The sequence below is a fragment of the Palaemon carinicauda genome, chromosome 26 (assembly GCF_036898095.1).
Source record: "Palaemon carinicauda isolate YSFRI2023 chromosome 26, ASM3689809v2, whole genome shotgun sequence".
NCBI lineage: Eukaryota > Metazoa > Arthropoda > Malacostraca > Decapoda > Palaemonidae > Palaemon > Palaemon carinicauda.
Window position 1 is genome coordinate 61,910,411 of NC_090750.1, and position 19,641 is coordinate 61,930,051.

At 44.2% G+C, this 19,641-nt stretch overlaps 1 protein-coding gene across 1 annotated transcript; it reads left to right on the top strand.

The window, feature by feature from the left end:
• The first annotated feature begins 1,217 nt into the window (after nt 1-1,217).
• Nucleotides 1,218-4,387, top strand: LOC137619946 (uncharacterized). The gene is made up of 4 exons (XM_068350228.1): nt 1,218-1,290; nt 1,584-1,660; nt 2,489-2,596; nt 2,681-4,387. Exons 1-4 carry the CDS (start codon nt 1,218-1,220, stop codon nt 4,385-4,387), a joined length of 1,965 nt encoding a protein of 654 aa, XP_068206329.1.
• Nucleotides 4,388-19,641: the final 15,254 nt, after the last annotated feature.

Genomic DNA, 19,641 nt, shown 5'->3' on the forward strand with positions numbered 1-19,641 from the left:
TTTTCTTTACCAGAAATAGTTAAGATAGCAATGTCATTATAAAGAAAAAAATGCATCTTTTCACCCCTTTTTTTTTGCAGAACTAGTAAAGATAGCAAAGTCATTTGCAATAATCAAAAATGCATATTTTTACACTCATTATTTCTTTTTTTTTTTTGCTGGACAAGTAGAGATAGCAATGTCATTTGCAATAAAAAAATGTACCATTTCACACTCAAAAGTTTTGCAGAACTAGTAAAGATAGCAATGTCATTTGCTATGAAGAAAATGCATCTTTTCACAAACTTTTTTTTTTTTTTGCAGAACTAGTAAGGATAGCAAAGTCATTTACCACAAAATTATCAGATAAAGAGATTGGTGTGTGACAGGTGTGACTTCTGGGAGGGTTCGAGCTGTGGGAAAAGTGGTATTCCCATCATAATCATAGGCAAAATTCTCTCGTATAAAGATATATGCATAATATGACAGCTTTTGTCGAATACGTAGTACAGCTCTGTTAATGTATTTTACCAACCAAGGTAAAGTTGGGACTTTCTTGTTCTCAAAGTGCTTTGAGTGTGTGGTTTTGACACTAAACGAGCAATATGCAGTGTGAAACGTTGAATGCTTTCAAACGAACATGATAAAATGACTGTGGAGTTCCTGTAGAGAGTAAGGTTCCCTTGCTGTAGAGGACCAGAAAAGCAGCCCATAAAGTAAAGTAGAAAGACAGATATTAAGTTGTCCCCTCAAGTCCTAAATCCTTGAACTTTTCCCAAAATAAATGTTATTCAGAATTGTTGGATTAGATTTATGAATTTGGACCATATGACTGGGTGTTGGAGCTGGGGAGGGACAGATCCTTAAGTTGTATTTCATTACTACTTCTGATTTACTGTTCATACACTGAGAACCATTTCAATGACTCCACTACGCTCATAGATTATTTCATTGCCTTTCTATAAAAGCTCTTTTTGAAGTTCTGGATGCAATCAAACTTAGGAAGCCAGTTCTTTACAGTATAGCTGATGACAGCATTCCATGTTCTTTGGTATATGACAGTTCTCAGATGTGATGCTGCTGCCTCAGACATATCTCTGCATTAGTACGGCTCACCAGGCCAATTCTGGACTTGCCTACCTTGCCACATGTTGGACCTGTCAGATGAAGGGTTGGGGGGCCAAAGGACTCCTGTCTGGTGGTGTCGTTATTACCTTGTTAAATTAAGAGGTACTAGTATGCTTGATCCTACTTCAGGAGGTGACCCCATTGTTAATACTCATTCTCTAAACAAATTCAGTGCTAGTGAATGTTTGTACATAGGGAGAGGAGTCTGAGCTAATTAGCATTTATATTGCCTGTGCCATGATGACCTGGATCACTTCCTCACATAGCCTTGTTTTTCACACCTCAAGTATTGAAATCTAACAGGGCAACCATGTCAGTTTTACTTGTTTTATATCAATGCACAGCAGAGGCTTCCTTTAGTTATTTTATTTGCATCAAATTGGCAGCATAAGCACTAATGAGGGTCAAGAAACAACCCTTTGCCAGTGGAATATGCCAGGTCATAAGTCTTTAATGAATATCTGTGGAACCTTCAGGTAGGTTTGCAAGTATTCTGGTCTTGAGTGAAACTACCACACAGTTTATCCTTAGGGAATCCTCTACAGAAAAAAAGGTGTGTCCTCACCCACTTCAGTAATCAAGTCTCACTTAATGCAGGAATGTTGATATTGTATCATGAAGCTAATTTTCAACTATTACAGTACTCCTAGTGGGTCTTCTAGCTTCATTAGTACTCTTTATCTTTGATGAGTTATGTTCCAAATTCATTTTTTAGATATAGCTGTACAGTATATGTACTTCAATTTTGTAGGCCCCTCCCTCTTTTGAGTGAGTTATTAGGCTCATTGAAAAGGGTAGGTCAGTGGAACATGCCACTGTCAAAGACAAGCAAGAGCCAATCCAGCAAACTTGTCAGTGACTGAATCCAATCAGCATTGCCCTTCCGGCAGAGCTCATTCTGTTATCTAGCAGTGTTTATAATGGGACAACTACAGGAAAAGTCCTCCACCAAAAGGAAACGATACTGTAATACTGTACTGTAACTGAAATTGATAAAACCAATCCTAGATGCTCAAGTACAATATTAAGTATGGATCTGTAACCCTAAATAGCTGAAACACATTTCATTTTTTTTCATAAGGAATCGAACTTAAACAATATTATCCAAACTAGTTCTGGTACCTAACACATTCCCTTTCATACAGATTATTAGGAGACTGTCCTGTGGAACCTAAGATAAACAATATATAGGACTTTTAAAAATCTTGTTTTGGAGACTACTATAGACAGTCTCCATACTATTTGGATGGTTTTGTACAGCAACCTCCTTGCACTCCATCGTCAGAGGCTACAAATCTGTAAACTACTTTCTTTAAGGCAGAAAGGGAACCATGAGAATGATCCTGAACTGGTGAATAAAACACACCTATCCTCTTTTTAGAGATGCAGCAAACATGTCCACTTTTGTTTGTCTCCTCATATTTCCAAATCTCTAGACATACTGACGGATGCAGAGATCATTCGTGTGGAAGAATATACCAAATTCTCAGTAATTTGTATTTTTCCTGGCTTACTTACCATGGACTACTTTCTCAGGAGACCCTTCACATAAACGATTTAGAACTCCTGGCAGCGCAGAGGGGCCTACTGTCCCCCGGCGGACGAAGTCACGGGCAGAAAAATCTCCCTAATGACGGATAACTCCACGGTGGTCGCCTATATCAAGAAACAGGGTGGTCTGAGGTCCCATCTTCTGCAGGACCTGACGGAGGAGGTTCTAACCTGGGCCAAGGGAAATGGGACTACCCTGACGGCGAGATTCATTCTGGGAAAAAGAAACGTGGTGGCGGACGGCTTGAGCAGGAGAGGCCAAGTCCTAGGCACCGAGTGGTCCCTCCATCCAGAAGTAGCAAGGAGTGTCTTAGTAAGGTGGGGGGTCTCCCTCCCTGGACCTCTTTGCAACCAGGCTGAACGCCAAACTGCCAGTGTTTTGCTCCCCAGTCCCGGATCTAGCAGCAATCATGGAAGACGCCTTTCAACATCCATAGGACGGCCTGGTTGCCTACGCGTTCCCTCCGTTCGGGCTCCTGCGGCAGACCCTAAACAGACTAAGGACCTCCAAAGGGGCTCAGCTGACTCTAATCACCCCCTGGTAGCTGGAAAAGGAGTGGTTCCCCGACCTACGATACCTAGCACTGGTCCAGCCGTGGCCCCTTCCCATCAGAGGAGATCTTCTCAGGCAGCCTCATTTTCTGAAATTTCACGAAGGGCTCGGAAACCTATCCCTTCACGCGTGGAGGTTATCAAGCGCCTCCTGACAAGGGAAGGATTCTCCACAAGGGCGGCCTCCCAGATGACAGGCTGCCTCCGCTCCTCCTCGAGGGCCATATACCAAGCTAAATGGCTAGAGTTCTATAAGTGGTGCCGGAAGAACGACTGTAAGCCCATAGGAGCCTCCATCCCGACAATAGCAGATTACTTGGTTCACATACGCCTAGATAGGAACATGTCGGTGCCATCCATCAAAGGGGTCAGAGCCGCCTTGGGACAGATTGCGTGGTTGAAGGGAATAGACCTGGGTGGTTCCAGGCAACTGTCCTTGCTTATCAAGAGTTTTGAGCAGTCCTGCCCTCCTCACTCCTTGAAGGCTCCAGAGTGGGATGTCCTCTTGGTCTTGGACTCCCTCAAGAAACCACCGTTTGAGCCCTTGCGGCAGGCGCTGGACAGAGAATTTACCCTGAAGACTGTGTTCCTCCTCGCCCTGGCCTCTTCCAAACGGGTGGGCGAATTGCACAGGCTGGCAACCAACGTAAGTCATTCCATCGGCTGGAAGGAGGCAATCCTAACCTTTGTGCCCTCCTTCGTAGCCGAGACCCAGAACCCAGCTGTCTCAGATCTGAGGTTCTCGGAGGTGGTAATCCCAGCCATTAATAAGTCAGATGACTCTGAGGACCTTCAGCTGTGTCCTGTTAGGGGTCTCCGAAAATACCTGGCATCGACGTCCCGCTTGAGGCCCGCCATGAAAAACCTGTTTGTCTTCACGGGCAAAGTGAGGAAGGCGATTTCAAAGAACACAATTTCCAACTGGCTCAAGGAGGTAATTCAAAGGGTGTATATAGCAAAGGGCAGGCCGGCGCCCTCGTCTGCCAAGCCCCATGATATCAGGTCCATCAGTACATCGATGGCCTTTTCAAAGAATATATCAGTGGCACAGGTTCTTAAAGCAGTTTTGTGGAAGAGACAGAACACCTTCATTTCCCATTACTTGAAAGACTGCTCCTTAGTGTCTCGCGATGAGTACAGACTCGGCCCTATCGTGGTGGCACAACAGATGATTTAATGCCACGACTTGCACACAGTGTTAACGTCCTGGGCGGGAGACGCGGTGAGTTCCATACCCCCCTCTCCTGCCACATGGCACGTATGACAGTTCTACGCCGATGGATGCCCCCCAACTTGGGTGAGAGTTATTGCAGGTTTCTTGAAGTTTTTTCCCCAACAGGCCTTCCATATCACCTTGTCTTCCGCCCCTTCCTCGTTTCAGTTCCCACCTCCTAAGCCTAAGTCTCCTGACAGAGTAGTCTGTGATTACAATGCATCGGAACAAATACCAAATTCTCCGTAATTTGTATTTTTCCTAGCATACTTACCACGGACTACTCTCGAAGGTATGTCCCACCCTACCTACCCCACTGGTTCTCGAAAGTAGCTGGTACTGAGACAACGGTGGCACCTGAATCGAGTACGAATAGCGACCTTTGCCCTGTCCTTACCAGGCCTGACACAGCCTTCTTCTTGGAGCATTGTGGGTCAAAGACAATGGAAGGTCGCTTTGCGCAGGGAACATACCCTGGGGCATGTTACCGGCTTGAGGCTTTGATGTCTCTTGCCTGGAATGGAGTCGTGGTTGGGGGAAAAATGTTCTGGTCGCAAGTTTAAACTAAGGAGTAACTCCGTCGCCAATCCCAAGAATTCTCTGAAGGTCTCGGGGTCAATGAAGTTATTGTCTTACCCGAGGATAAGGCACTGAAGATTCTACGCCCCGGAGGATTTCCCGCAGACGGCCAGACCCGTGGAGGGGAACTTGGCATCCCTGTCCCTAGGATTGTCGGAGGATAAGGTTACAGAGGGTTCTGTGGCCTTTTCTATCCAGGAGATCGAAGAATCTGGTTTTTCCTTCTTAACTAATCCACTATACTAAGATGTTCCATTTCCCTAGGATAGATAAAGGGGGAAGAAATATTTCTCTCAAAGCTGTCAAGTCAATAGCAGTTCTGTTCTCTGGTATAGGGTTTCCAACCTGGTTTCCCCATTTCCAGATATTGGCTACTGCTTTAGTTTTGTCTGAAAACACCGCCATGAACTTTCCTATTACCAGCAACTCTTGAACCCGAAGGGCCTTGAACACCACTAGAAGTTCCAGGCAATTGATATGAAGAGTTGATTCTTTCGTTGTCCACTTCCCTGACAGATGGAAAAAATTTAGTTGAACTCTATCCTTCCGGTGAAGCCCCCTTAAACAGAAAGAGGTCTGGAAACCTCATTTCCATGAAACTCCCCTGAATAACTGACTAGGATCATCCCAACAACTAGGCAGTTGAAGTTGGCTTTTTATCACTGGAATAGAAATTGTCTAGATTGAATATTCTGTTCCAACTGAGATGATTCTGTATTGGAAAATTCATCTTTAGGTGGCCAATAGTAATGAACTTCTTTGCCATGGTCCTTAATAGTCTCATCTACATCTGAACTGACATTGACTTCATCCTCGTGAACTTTTGTAACAAAAGAAATAAGACTGAATCCTCTTTTCTGAAAACACAAAAAGGAGCTGTTGGCATTATCATTCTCAAATATAGCTAGCATCAGAATATAGTTAGCATCGGAAGACATTTCAATTTGACCCCCGATTCTCAACCTTTCCAATAAATGTAACCACACTTGTTAAACCCAAATCCTTTCTAACGAAGCATTAAAAAAGTAGCCAGTCGTCCAAGTATAAAAAGATACCCGATTCCCATAAATCTTATCCATTTGGAAATGAGGTCATCATTCTGATGAAGACTTGTAGAGCAATCCTGAGACCAAATTGCAAGCACTTGAATTGCTAAAACTTTGAACCATTCATGAACTGAAAGAATTTCATCAAATTTTGATGGATAGGAATGTGAAAATAGACATCTGTTAGGTCTATCAAAAACATCCAATTTCTTTTCCTTACTGCCTCTAGAACCACTGAGGGTGTTTCCATCGAAAACTTGGCGAGAGCTGTAAACTTCTTTCAATTCAAAACATCGAGAACCGGTCTCCAGCCTCCTGGCGCTTTGGGGGACTAGGAATAACCTATTGTAAAAACCTGGATATGGGTTCAAGAAACCTTTTCAGTTACATTTTTTCTCTTGAAGTTTGAAAATCTCAAATTTCAAAACCTAGCCCTTTGCTGAATTGGATAGTTAACTGGAAAAGGTATAAAAGGTATTGGTTCCTTGGACAAAGAATTTGATAGCCCTCTCTGACCATGGACAGCAAAGATGGTTCTGGATGAATGCTTTCCCAAACCTGATAAAAGGGGGGGAAGTCTTCCTCCTACAAGGACCTGTTGGGAGAGAGGTTGTAGCGTTCTTTTATAAGGTCTACGAGTCCTGTTGGAATTTTGGCTGGAACATCTGCAAAATCTTGATGATCTGTCACTTTTAGGAAATTAATTTTTTGGAGGATAAAATTCTAGACATAGTAGGTATGGATTTATAAGGAGAAATGGGAGTTTCCCTATAAAGGGACCTCCATGCATTATTTTGTGTCTTGACATCAATTAGTGCAGTCACTTTATCAATTCTATTTATACATAATACAGGACCCAATATAGTGGAAAAAATCAAGGAAGGTTTCTGTGCATCAGACACTGTCCCAATCAGGGGAACACGCTTGTTTTTTACGCTTATCACATAACACACAAAGGCTGCTATAGCCTCAGAAGCCCCATCTGATGTAGTCATGTCTAATGAAGTCAAATTATCCAAAATAAGATTTAGACTTCTCTTTTATAAGACTTGAAATAACCCCTGCTATAGAATCTGGAAAAGAGTTTTTTAAGAGTACTCTCCTTTTTATCACCCAAAAACAGAATTTCTTTAGTAAACCAGTTCACAAACTCTGAATTAAGGATCTACTTTTATTAATATTAATGATGCATTCGAGAGCACTAATTAGATCTGAATCAATAACAAAGTTAAACAATTTATTATAGATATCAGATTGTATTCGTGAGATAGAAGGCTTTAACACTAGCAGCATTTCTTTGCACTTGAGATTATAAGTTATTGATTTTATTTATAAAAACCTGTGAAAAATGTTATTTTTATAATAAAATAAATTTTTGAATATACTTACCCGGTGATTATATAAGCTGCAACTCTGTTGCTCGACAGAAAACTCTACGTTAAAAATCCGCCAGCGATCGCTATGCAGGTAGGGGGTGTACTTCAACAGCGCCATCTGTCGTGCAGGTACTCAGTACTCAATGTAAACAAAGAACTCAATTTTCTCCTCGGTCCACTGCGTCTCTATTGGGGAGGAAGGGAGGGTCCTTTAATATATAATCACCGGGTAAGTATATTCAAAAATTTATTTTATTATAAAAATAACATTTTTCAATATTTAACTTAGCCGGTGATTATATAAGCTGATTCACACCCAGGGGGGGTGGGTAGAGACCAGCAATAAATGTTTACATTATTATGAGCTAAGGATTTTTTATTTCATTTTAGCAGTTATCAAAATAACAAACTTAAAATAAATAAGTACCTGGTAAGGAAGTCGACTTGAACAATTACTCTGCCTTTTTAAGTACGTCTTCCTTACGGAGCCTCGCGATCCTCTTAGGATGCTGAGCGACCCCTAGGAGCTGAAGTATCAAGGGTTGCAACCCATACAACAGGACCTCATCAAAACCTCTAATCTAGGCACTTCTCAAGAAATGACTTTGACCACCCGCCAAATCAAGTAGGATGCGAAAGGCTTCTTAGCCTTCCGGACAACCCAAAAACAATAATAAAACATTTCAAGAGAAAGATTAAAAAGGTTATGGAATTAGGGAATTGTAGTGGTTGAGCCCTCACCCACTACTGCACTCGTTGCTACGAATGGTCCCAGAGTGTAGCAGTTCTCGTAAAGAGACTGGACATTCTTAAGATAAAAAGACGCGAACACTGACTTGCTTTTCCAATAGGTTGCGTCGATTATACTTTGCAGAGATCTATTTTGTTTAAAGGCCACGGAAGTTGCGACAGCTCTAACTTCGTGTGTCCTTACCTTCAGCAAAGCTTGGTCTTCCTCATTCAGATGGGAATGAGCTTCTCGTATTAACAGTCTGATAAAATAGGATAAAGCATTCTTTGACATAGGCAAAGATGGTTTCTTAACTGAACACCATAAAGCTTCAGACGGGCCTCGTAAAGGTTTAGTTCGTTTTAAATAGAACTTAAGAGCTCTTACAGGGCATAAGACTCTTTCTAGTTCATTTCCAACCATACGATAAGTTTGGAACATCGAACGATATTGGCCAAGGCCGAGAAGGCAGCTCGTTTTTGGCTAGAAAACCAAGTTGTAGAACATGTAGCCGTTTCGGATGAGAATCCGATGTTCTTGCTGAAGGCATGAATCTCACTGACTCTTTTAGCTGTGGCTAAGCATACCAGGAAAAGAGTCTTTAAGGTGAGATCTTTCAGGGAGGCTGATTGTAGCGGTTCGAACCTGTCTGACATAAGGAATCTTAGTACCACGTCTAAATTCCAACCAGGTGTAACCAAACGACGCTCCTTCGTGGTCTCAAAAGACTTAAGGAGGTCCTGTAGATCTTTATTGTTGGAAAGATCTAAGCCTCTGTGACGGAAGACTGATGCCAACATGCTTCTGTAACCCTTGATAGTGGGAGCTGAAAGAGATCGTTCTTTCCTCAGATATAAGAGGAAGTCAGCTATTTGAATTACAGAGGTACTGGTCGAGGATACGGATACTGACTTGCACCAGTTTCGGAAGATTTCCCACTTCGATTGGTAGACTCTAAGGGTGGATGTTCTCCTTGCTCTAGCAATCGCTCTGGCTGCCTCCTTCGAAAAGCCTCTAGCTCTCAAGAGTCTTTCGATAGTCTGAAGGCAGTCAGACGAAGAGCGTGGAGGCCTTGGTGTACCTTCTTTACGTGTGGCTGACGTAGAAGGTCCACCCTTAGGGGAAGTGTTCTGGGAACGTCTACTAGCCATCGAAGTACCTCGGTGAACCATTCTCTCGCGGGCCAGAGGGAAGCAACTAGCGTCAACCTTGTCCCTTCGTGAGAGGCGAACTTCTGCAGTACCTTGTTGACAATCTTGAACGGAGGGAATGCATATAGATCTAGATGTGACCAATCTAGGAGAAAGGCATCTATATGAACTGCTGCTGGGTCCGGGATTGGTGAGCAAAATATTGGGAGCCTCTTGGTCATCGAGGTTGCGAAGAGATCTATGGTTGGCTGGCCCCAGGTGGCCCAAAGTCTCTTGCATACATCCTTGTGGAGGGTCCATTCTGTTGGAATTATTTGTCCCTTCCGACTGAGACAATCTGCCATGACATTCAAGTTGCCTTGGATGAACCTCGTTACTAGTGATATGTCTAGACCTTTTGACCAGGTGAGGAGGTCCCTTGCGATCTCGTACAACGTCAGAGAGTAGGTCCCTCCTTGCTTGGAGATGTACGCCAAAGCCGTGGTGTTGTCCGAGTTCACCTCCACCACTTTGCCTTGAAGGAGAGACCTGAAGCTTTTCCAGGCCAGACGTACTGCCAGTAGCTCCTTGCAGTTGAAATGCATTGTCCTTTGACTCGAGTTCCATATTCCCGAGCATTCCCGACCGTCTAATGTCGCACAGCAGCCTACGTCCGATGCGTCCGAGAAGAGAACGTGGTTGGGAGTCTGAACAGTCAGGGGAAGACCCTCTCTTAGGTTGATATAGTCCTTTCACCAAGTCAGACAAGACTTTATCTTTTCGGAAACCGGGATCGAGACCGCTTCTAGCGTCTTGTCCTTTTTCCAGTGAAAAGCTAGATGGTATAGAAGAGGACGGAGGTGTAGTCTTCCTAGTGACACAAATTGATCCACGGATGACAGCGTCCCTACCAGACTCATCCACAGCCTGACTGAGCAGCGTTCCTTCTTCAGCATCTTCTGGATGGATAGCAGGGCTGGGGGCTGATCGTCTTGTTCAGCAACGTCCTCATCAGAGGGTTCCTCATCCGAAACTGATGAGGAAACGGCAACGGAGTGGGCAACGTCTGACTCGCTGAATCCGGTCGCACTGGCTGGATGCGTGACGGAGCCGGACGCAATATCATGGAACTGCTGCACAGTCTGTGAACTGTCAACAACCATGGGTGCGCGAGGAAGCACAGCGTCAACCCGAAACTGTCTAGACCGTCTGGGTTGTGCAGTCAACACCCTACCGGGTTGCTGAGGTTGACGCACTGCGTCACAACAAGTCACCTCTTCTGGTTGTTGAACGTCCTGAACGTCAACAACCATCTCCGAGCGTCGCTTAACGTCAACGTGCGGCTGGCAACCCACACTGGGTCGCATCGGTGGAGGAACCACCTCAACTGGCAGACGCGAGTAGGTTACCTCAGCGTCAACAGGGCGCACAACCGACCGGTTGGAAGGTTGTTGGCCAGAAGGTTCTTCTCCGCATTTAAGTCCTCTATCAAGGACGCAAGCTTGGACTGCATGTCTTGCAGCAAAGCCCATTTAGGGTCTACGGGAGCAGGTGTGGCAACAGACGGGGTTAGCGACTGAGGCGGAACCGTTTACCATCCCTGAAAGCCTTGTTATGCGTGACATAATAGTAAAGCAAAACTTCAAAGGCTCGACAACAGCTGAGAAGTTGACCTGTAAACAACTTGGAGCGTCTCCTGGCTAGGCGCCAGGGAGAGTCTACCAGAATTGAGAAGTCTATCTGGGCAGAGGCATGAACTCCCAAGCCGAGAACTTCTCTCGTGTCATATCAGACTCTCGCTCTATAAACCAGTTTAAAAGAAGGGAAAGCAAAGGCTGTATCCCCCAAACTCCTCCTGGTGAAAAACCAGTCGCCTAGCCAACGTAACGCTCTCTAGGAGAGCGAGAGAGCACTAGTTTAAAAACAACGGCTTCGAAGTAGCTAGGCCTAGTGTAAGTTCTGACGTTTAGGCGAACGAGGAGCAGCAGTTACAAGATCCGGACGAAGATCCTTAACAAAAAAATCATCATGATTTAATTAAAGTCCATAGGAGGCTAAGCAGCTTAAGGCTCCTCTCCATCTGACAGAGTCCTCAAGGGAATATCAGTAGGAGGGAGAACAGCAACTTCCTCATCTACAGGAACCTTGTCCGATAAAAGCTGAGTCTCTCACTGGTGCATTAGTAGCGGACCAGAACGCAACGTCATGTAACTGCTTGACAGTCTGTGAACTGTCAACAACTGAACTGTCAACCACAACAGGTGCGTGAGGACGTACAGCGTCCACTCGAGACTGCTTTGACTGCCTAGACTGAGCAGTCAAAACAACTCTAGAATGCGGAGGTTGACGCACAGCGTCAAAACAAGTCAACTCCGATTGTTAGTGAACATCTAGAACGTCAACAGGAGCATCAGCCAGTGGCCTAACGTCCAAATGCGGCTGAAAAACCACACGAGACCGCATCGAGTGTGGTTCTAAACAACCTGACTGACGTGACTAAGCTACGCCTACGTCAACAGTAAGCACAAAGGAACGTTAGGTTGGCTGAAAACCAGGATATCGATGAGATAAACGGCTAGACTCAACGAACTAATCGGCAGAATAGTCTTCCATAAGGGAGGCAAGCATATACTGCATGTTTTGCCATACAACCCCTTAAGGATCTACGGAAATGGTTGTGGTAATAGACGAGGGTAACGTCTGTGACCGCAACACTTTGCCTACAAAAAAAAAAAAAGACTTTCGGAGTCTGTGTTACGCTTTTGTTAGGCGGCGAGCAGTTATCCGATGACTGCATAGGGTCAGAGCTGTCCTAATGGCTGTAACCAGGACGCTGGACCTGTCCTGAAAGGACTGACTTTCGCTTAAGGGCTTCGAAACCTTGTGACAGGTTTCTTATGCGAAAAGCCTACGGATGGCGAGGAGAAACAACGTCTCTCTCGTCTTATGGTAGGGGAGATCTTGGTAAGAAACACCCGATACCATAGAGGGAAAACGTCTGTTCGTTGGTCAAGGCCTCTCGAACCCATAAGTCTTTTGACATTACTTCTCCCCTGGGCTTGGGAGCTTGCAAGAGGTCCCGGACTAGGTGAACGACAGGCACGAACAGACGAACCCTCGGACGCAACACTGTAACACTTTGCGCCTCGGACGCAACACTGTAACACTTTGCGCATATCACTTTATCACTTCGATTTTCTGTTTTGCACTAATTTCTACCTGAAACACGCAATTCTACCCTTCATTAAAAGGTAGTAATTGCGAAATTAGTCGTATAATGCAAGCTCATAATACCAGCAAAAAACAGAAAACATATTTTAAGATAAAAAGAAAAATCAGTGGCTGGGAAAGAGACTAAACACTAGTTCATATAACTACGTTTTCAATCTCTCACCGCACATAGCCTGGGGACGAGAATAAAAACCTAAAAACGTTTTATCCTTCCTCCCCGTACAGAGACTAGGGACGAGAGTAACACGAGAACAACGTTACCCGCTTGAACGGAACGTTTTCTCTCCTCTCTCTCCCTCTGTCTCTATCTCTCTCTCTCTTTCTCTCTTGATTTCGCACCTAAGAGAAGAGCCCAATTATATATCGTCAAAAAAACATGTTATTTGACTAAAGGAGAAAACTGAAAGGTTTTTCAAATAAAAAGTTCCTTTAAATTAGAATTTAAAACATTAAAGCTAAGAAAGAATGAACAAAATGTCAGAATCGATTTACTCTTACTGCAAAGCGAAACCGTGATACACTCTCTCTCTATCGTAACGATAGAGCGCATGTTGAACGTCCTGAACGTCAACAACTGCGTAGCATAAAAAACTAAACGTTAGTTCATCTTTGAAAACAGTACGAAGACTATCAAAGAAATTCTTTCATAAAATATTACATTTAAAAAGTTTTAAATTCTTTAAAAGCTAATTACGATATAAAGGGCTCAACGTTGATTAACTTCGGTTCCAAGTTAGGACCGCCTACTATCAGGAAAGGTCGCATATAAACAAAACATTAAAATTTATTTTTATATGTTTATAATAAATGGAAAGTTAATCGAAGAGGCCTAATAAAGGCGGAGAGATATAAAATATATAGATCTATAACGTGATAAGATAATTACTAAAAGCCTAAACACACTTCCGTCTAAGGGAAGGGTCAGCCATTTAAAAGTGAAAGAAAGTCCATACTCTCTTTGTCACCATAATTAAATCTATCCAAAACGAGTTCAAGTTTTGAGATGAAGATAAAACACCTGCATAGCGAAAGCTCAAAACTAGAATAGTGTACTTCACCAAATAGTTGTGAAAACAAATCCAGTTAGCAACAGCGAATTAGTAGGTCTTGCCGGTAGCCCGACAGAGAGAAAATTGAGTTCTTTGTTTACATTGAGTACTGAGTACCTGCACGACAGATGGCGCTGTTGAAGTACACCCCCTACCTGCATAGCGATCGCTGGCGGATTTTTAACGTAGAGTTTTCTGTCGAGCAACAGAGTTGCAGCTTATATAATCACCGGCTAAGTTAAATATTGAAAATTGGGGATTATAAGTTGTCTTGGAGGTGACAGCTTCCAATAGCTTAAAATAATAATAATAATCAGATCTTGCCTTATGTAACTTACTCAGATACCTTTCAGAAATAAGTTTCCTTAACGGTTGAAAAGAAGATAATCCGAGTCAAGCTCTTCCTCCATATTATCTTCATCTTCCTGGTCAGGTGAATTTTCTGATAAGTTAATCACAGGGCTTCCGTTTTTTAATTTGAACGGAAACCTTTGCGCCCATGCTAGGCAAAGGATTCGTTTCAGCAGTTGAGGTACTAGCACCTACATCCACACCATTCGGGAAAACTTAAGATACGCTAGTAGCCAAGCCTAAATGAGAGAGCTGTGCACTACCACCCGAAATATGATGCCATTAATCAGCTTGCGCTGAAACTTCTAGAAGATTTATCTAATATAGGAACACTCTGTTCCACAGGAACTATAAGGTATGCCACGCCATTAATAAATGAAACAATTTGTCGCTTACGAGCACTTACAGTACATCAGCAAGCGCAGGGATGAGATCCAGGCTACCAGCTCTGTCTTCTACTAAAGAATCCAGAGGTCGAAATAAGGAGACTGGATTGCAGACTGTAAAAGCATCTGAAGTAATTTGAGCGTGTGTGGCTCTTCAAGGAGGCTATTAGCTCAGTCTTGTGCTGTACACCATCAGAATACCTACCAATTATTGCACTAGAATCGTTAAGGAAATCTTGTTAGGCTATGGTTAGAAACTGGGCAGGTTATGCTAGAATCTGTCTTTGCCTGAAGGCTCAATGGCCTTCTTAGATTGAACAGAAGAAGCCAAGACGACAAGTGCTTATGAACCTCATTCCTATAAAGCCCAAAAGCTTGTAATGACTGGAGTGGCGTTATCAACATCATCCCCACTGTAATAAACTAGCCTAGTTATCTCTGGATTTTCCTCTGTCTGAACTAAGTTAAGTATCCTTTCAAGTTTGCAACCTTCAATCTGGTCAGCAACCATATGAACATACTTTTCCAGAATAAAAACAGTAAGGCCTTTGCATTCCTCACAACAATTATCTAAATCACAACTTTGCCGCCAGCACAAGAAACAAAGTGAATGAGGATTATGAATGCCCATAAATAAATCCCTTGAACAATCTACACAGGAATTATTAATAAATTCCGAAGAGAGCCCTTATATTCCCTTCACTTTCAAATGCTTTCACAATCTGGAGGAACTAAACACTTGACTTATCAAGCACAAGTTGACAAGGAGACTGAAAGACAAGGCATGTACGGCACACTTACACTAAAGTCAATGCAATCAGTCACTAAATTGTGTCAATACTGTACCACAGACTTAAGGCTATTGGAAGTAAAGAAAATAGAAAATTTTAAAGTTTTGAGGTACATTTTGATAAGCCAAGCTCAGACAAAGATGCAATATGAATATTAGGGGAGGTTAGAGAAGTGAAAAACATTGACTGGTTACTTTCTATCACATCTGCAAAGTTATTGTAATTCGACTGTTGAATACAGTAACTGAAAAGTATTTTTTGTTGGTGTTGAATAACCTAACTGTTCAGTACTTAGCTACAGGACTCACTCAAAGGAAAAACTACAGGACCCGGTCAAAAGACAAGATAAATATCTTGCTACAAGGAATTCTGCTGTTCATGGTCATTAATCAAGTTTTAAATACAATTCATGACACAATGGAACGTGGTCAAGGAAATCCGCTGCATCCTGGAAAAAAATTAAGTTGTCAGTAACAGTGATAATCTGTCCTCCACTGATGTACTGCACTACACCCATAGCTCTCCTCAACAACCAAAAAATTCTTAACCGAATTCCATACCAAGCTGGATAATATTCAAAGTGATAGAAAAGAATGGAAGATGTTAGATATCCCAGGAAATACCTTGAATGGAAACCAGAGGGAACAAGACCAATAAGATGGAAGGAAAATTTAGATGCATCTCTGAAAAGACGGGATACTTCGTCATTCGTTGTTGGAGGTTAAGAGAGTTGAACTCTTTGAGACAGACAGCAGTGGAGGGAAATCCATAGGCAGGACGGCTAACAAGCTAGTTAGCTTACTTGGCGTCTGGTGAGAAAAATGGTCCCTACCTGGTAGATATAGGCTGTCATTCAAAATCAGGGTATATCTTCCCATTCAACTTTTTTATATACCTGTCTTCTTTGGGATCCAAGCAAACTATTAAGTATCAATCATGGGAGACTTTTTGGGCTCAAGCCATGGCGTCCTGATGGAAGGTTCCTGTTTGGTAGCTTCCTTGGGTAAAAGACTACTAAGATATTCCCAGAGAATTTAACCACAGGTTATCACAGAATTCTAACTTCTGGAGCGAGTATCTCAAAGGTTTCCCTTTAAGACATCGTAATACAACAGGGGACACGCATGTCTGAACGTGCCACATAGCTATCTCCACCCCGAACAGAGTTAATGCTTCGGTGTGTAAGGGCTGAGAATAGCTGGGAGCCGTTCCACAGCTAATCTCACTCGTGGCTACTACTGATACTCGAGACGTAAACAAACGGACGCCATTGCTCTAATGACGTCACGCCCGTCTTTATCCTTTGTTTAGTAGCTGCCCTACTTAGACGGATTTTCCCTTGTGTTATCTTTATCGCTTTGCATCTTCGCTATGTCGTTACCTTCAGCCTCGCCTTCTTCTGGAAAGTTGAGTACAAGGTTCCAGTATTGTTTAATTAAGCTCTGGCCGTAAAGTAAATATTATTTTGCGAAATAATTGATGTTTTGTGGCAGAGCTGTGCCTCTACCGGACCCGCCATTTTATGGCGTCGTTGTTGTTTTGCATGTCTTATTTAGTTAGCCACAACAACGCTTCCGGCATTATATACTAATCGAATACATTAGTTTATTTAGTCTTCATAGCTAGGAACTTTTATATCGTGTTTAGACGCTTTTTATCGGTCATCGATTGACCTCATACCAGTCGGCTACTATAGCCCCCAGGCCAGGAGCCTACATACAAGTGTTCATGCATGATTTATTAGTGATCCTAGACTAAGTTATGAAGATAGTGGCATTATTATTTTACAATACTTTTGACAGTGATGCAAATGTTTTCGCCTTCAGGGACCATATAGGGGATAGGCTAGTCAGTGATTCTTTCTAGCCTAACCTAATATTAGGACCCCTATATGCTTCCTTCATCCCCTGCCTTGGCATTCACTCTATTTAGCCTTGATCCCTTTTCTGAGTTAAGGGATTAATAGTCTAATAGAGTATATATCGCCTCTCTGTCCTCCCTAAAGGAATGAACCCCCTTTAGGGCTGCGTCTGAGAGTGAGGTTAGGCTAGCCTACCTCTATGGCTAGGATAGTCTATGACTTTCCTGCGATAGCGATATGTCTTCTTCCTTGCCTAGCTCAGGACTTTTAGCCCTGTTCTAGGTCGGGTTAGGAAGGTTTCTCTGTTCCATGCTGAAACGGTACTCTTGCACCGTTTTAGCCGATCAGCCTGATCTTAGGTTAGGGAGTGTCCTCCCTTCCCTTAGTGGCCGCTCTGGTACAGAAACCCTTCCTGGGAAGACTTCTCTCTTCTCCCTCCCCACCTATCTCTTGTATAGCCTAGCCTATGCTTAGGTTAGTTTATACTCATCTGTCCCCTGTCCTACAACTCCTCCTTAGGGTGGAAGAGTAGGGCTACCCGAGCTTCCTTGTGCAGTCCACTCTGGTACATTTACCCTCATAGTGTCCTATAAGGTTAGTTACTAGTATAGTTCTGCATATGGGAGTCTCCCCCCCCCCCCTCTTGGGTGTTCCCTAGCCCTCCCTTGGGCTACCTAGCTCCCGGTCCCTAGTGACCCCTGCTCATGGATGTTAGAGCCTGCCTCTATCATGGGTACACCCCCTCAGGGAGGGGGAGGGATGTCTGGAACCCTGACGGTACTTCCTGCATCCCTTCCCCCCTCCCCCTGTCTCTCTTTCTATCTGGGTGCCGGTCTCTTGCCGCCTCTACTGTCGGCAATACCTGCCTCCTATTTGGTGACTTCCCTACCCTTGCCGCCAGCCCCCCGTGTACCGAGGGACTGCCGGCTGCCGCCGGTGGTAGCCGGCGGCTCTCCTACTCCTATCTAATCGTCCGCTTGCCGGTCGATCACCGGAGTGCCGGCATATACTGCCGGCAACCCGATACTGCCTTTACCATCCTTATCCCAGTCACCAATCTGGCATCCTCCGACTGCCGGAGCCGCCGCTTCCTGCCGGCGTGCCGCCGTTGTGCCGGCGGCCGCCATCCTGGTATTTAACTGACTTTTGAAAATCGTCTGTTCTAATGCCAGAATCTATGCTGGAGCGAGCTCCGGCATGCCGGCGGCTTGCCGGATGCCCCGGAGGCGTCAAGAATACTTGCACCCCCTTACTGTAGCTATCATAAGACTAGGATAGCCCTTTATCGCAAACAGATAAGCTGCTTCCGCTATTAAGATCAGTACCTAGTACTGCTCTATTAGTGATCATGCTGTCTCTTTGCATTCTTCTATTTCCAGCAGGCTATGGCATCTTAGCGCGGCTGGTTGCCAGAAGCAGTTACCCTTTAATAAGGCCTTCTGGCTCTTAACTGGGAACCGAATGAATTCGATCCCAATCTTGTCCTTGGTTTTCCATGGAATTCCAAAATACTAGGAATTCTAGGAAACTATATCCAATGATCTCGGTCATTTGGATTATCCAGGGACCAAGCTTATGGTAACCAGCCGGGCTGGATGCATGGAGCATGTTCTCCTTTACTGTTTTCATTCTCTATGCATCACACCTTCTTTAAGTTAAAATTAATGATTAATATTAACTTAGTTTAAGAGCCATTCTTATGACTCCCCCATACTCATTTTCTCTTTCTTCCACAGGAGGAGCAGATGAAGTGTGACTTCGCCTTCTGCGCTGTGAAACGCCCGCAGTTTTACGGGCATACGGCTTGCAGGACTCACGCCCCTTGTGCAGACAAGAAAGGGGACTTGAAGTTTTGGAATCCACTGGATTGTACGGTCTGCCAGGCCCACCTAGTTGAGGCCTTCCATAACCCTCCCTCAGCGGAGGTTAGAGACATTTCTCGTGAAAAGCTGCGCAAGTGGGTGCGTGGCTTTCAGAAAAATGCTACTGGACCGTACCTGGCCACCGAAGAACTGAGGTCCCTGTTGTTCCCTAAGGCCTCCTCTGACTCAGTGGTACCAAAAGATACAATCCCCACTGTCCAAATTACGGTGGAACCTGATGTGGTCATGGCTCAGTCCATGCACGAGTGTCGTTTAGATTCCGAGGATGATGAACAGATCTCAGACGTCTCGGAAGACACGGAGAAGACGCTTATGGCTCAAGGAGCCGAAGAGGACGAAGACAAGGTGGAGTACACCGAGTCGGAGCTTGGAGCTGCTCCCTCGTCCATCCCTCCTCCTACTCCTACACCGACGGAAATGTCTGTTCCGTCTACCTCCTCAACTCCGGATCCTTCCTCTTCTACCCAAGAACTGATCCAGCTGATTAGAGCCGTCATGGACGACAGGCTGAAGGAGAACCAGGAGTCCATCAGGTCGATGATTGGATCCAGAGAACCGAAGAAGATTTCGGTCAAGGATCTCCCAGCTTGCTCTCATGCCAACCCGTGGAGGTATGCAGAGCATATGGTTATTGCGACCGGCAGAATCTTTGTTAGTGACAAGATCGGCACGGTCCCGTTGGAAGATGTGGAGTTCTTCCCAAGCTTCGAGGCCTACCCGGACTGTTACGTCCGGCTTCGTTCCGAACCTGCCTCGAAGGAAGAGACCGAACCTAAAGAAGAGATAGTGTTCGATCTCGCAAAGG

Excerpts from the sequence above, each read along its gene's own strand:
- LOC137619946 (XM_068350228.1), top strand. The coding sequence starts at position 1,218 with ATGCTTGATCCTACTTCAGGAGGTGACCCCATTGTTAATACTCATTCT. Across the intron at positions 1,661-2,488 it reads AATCCTCTACAGAAAAAAAG|AGATGCAGCAAACATGTCCA; the intron begins GTGTGTCCTCAC and ends TCCTCTTTTTAG. Across the intron at positions 2,597-2,680 it reads AAGAATATACCAAATTCTCA|CGCAGAGGGGCCTACTGTCC; the intron begins GTAATTTGTATT and ends AACTCCTGGCAG.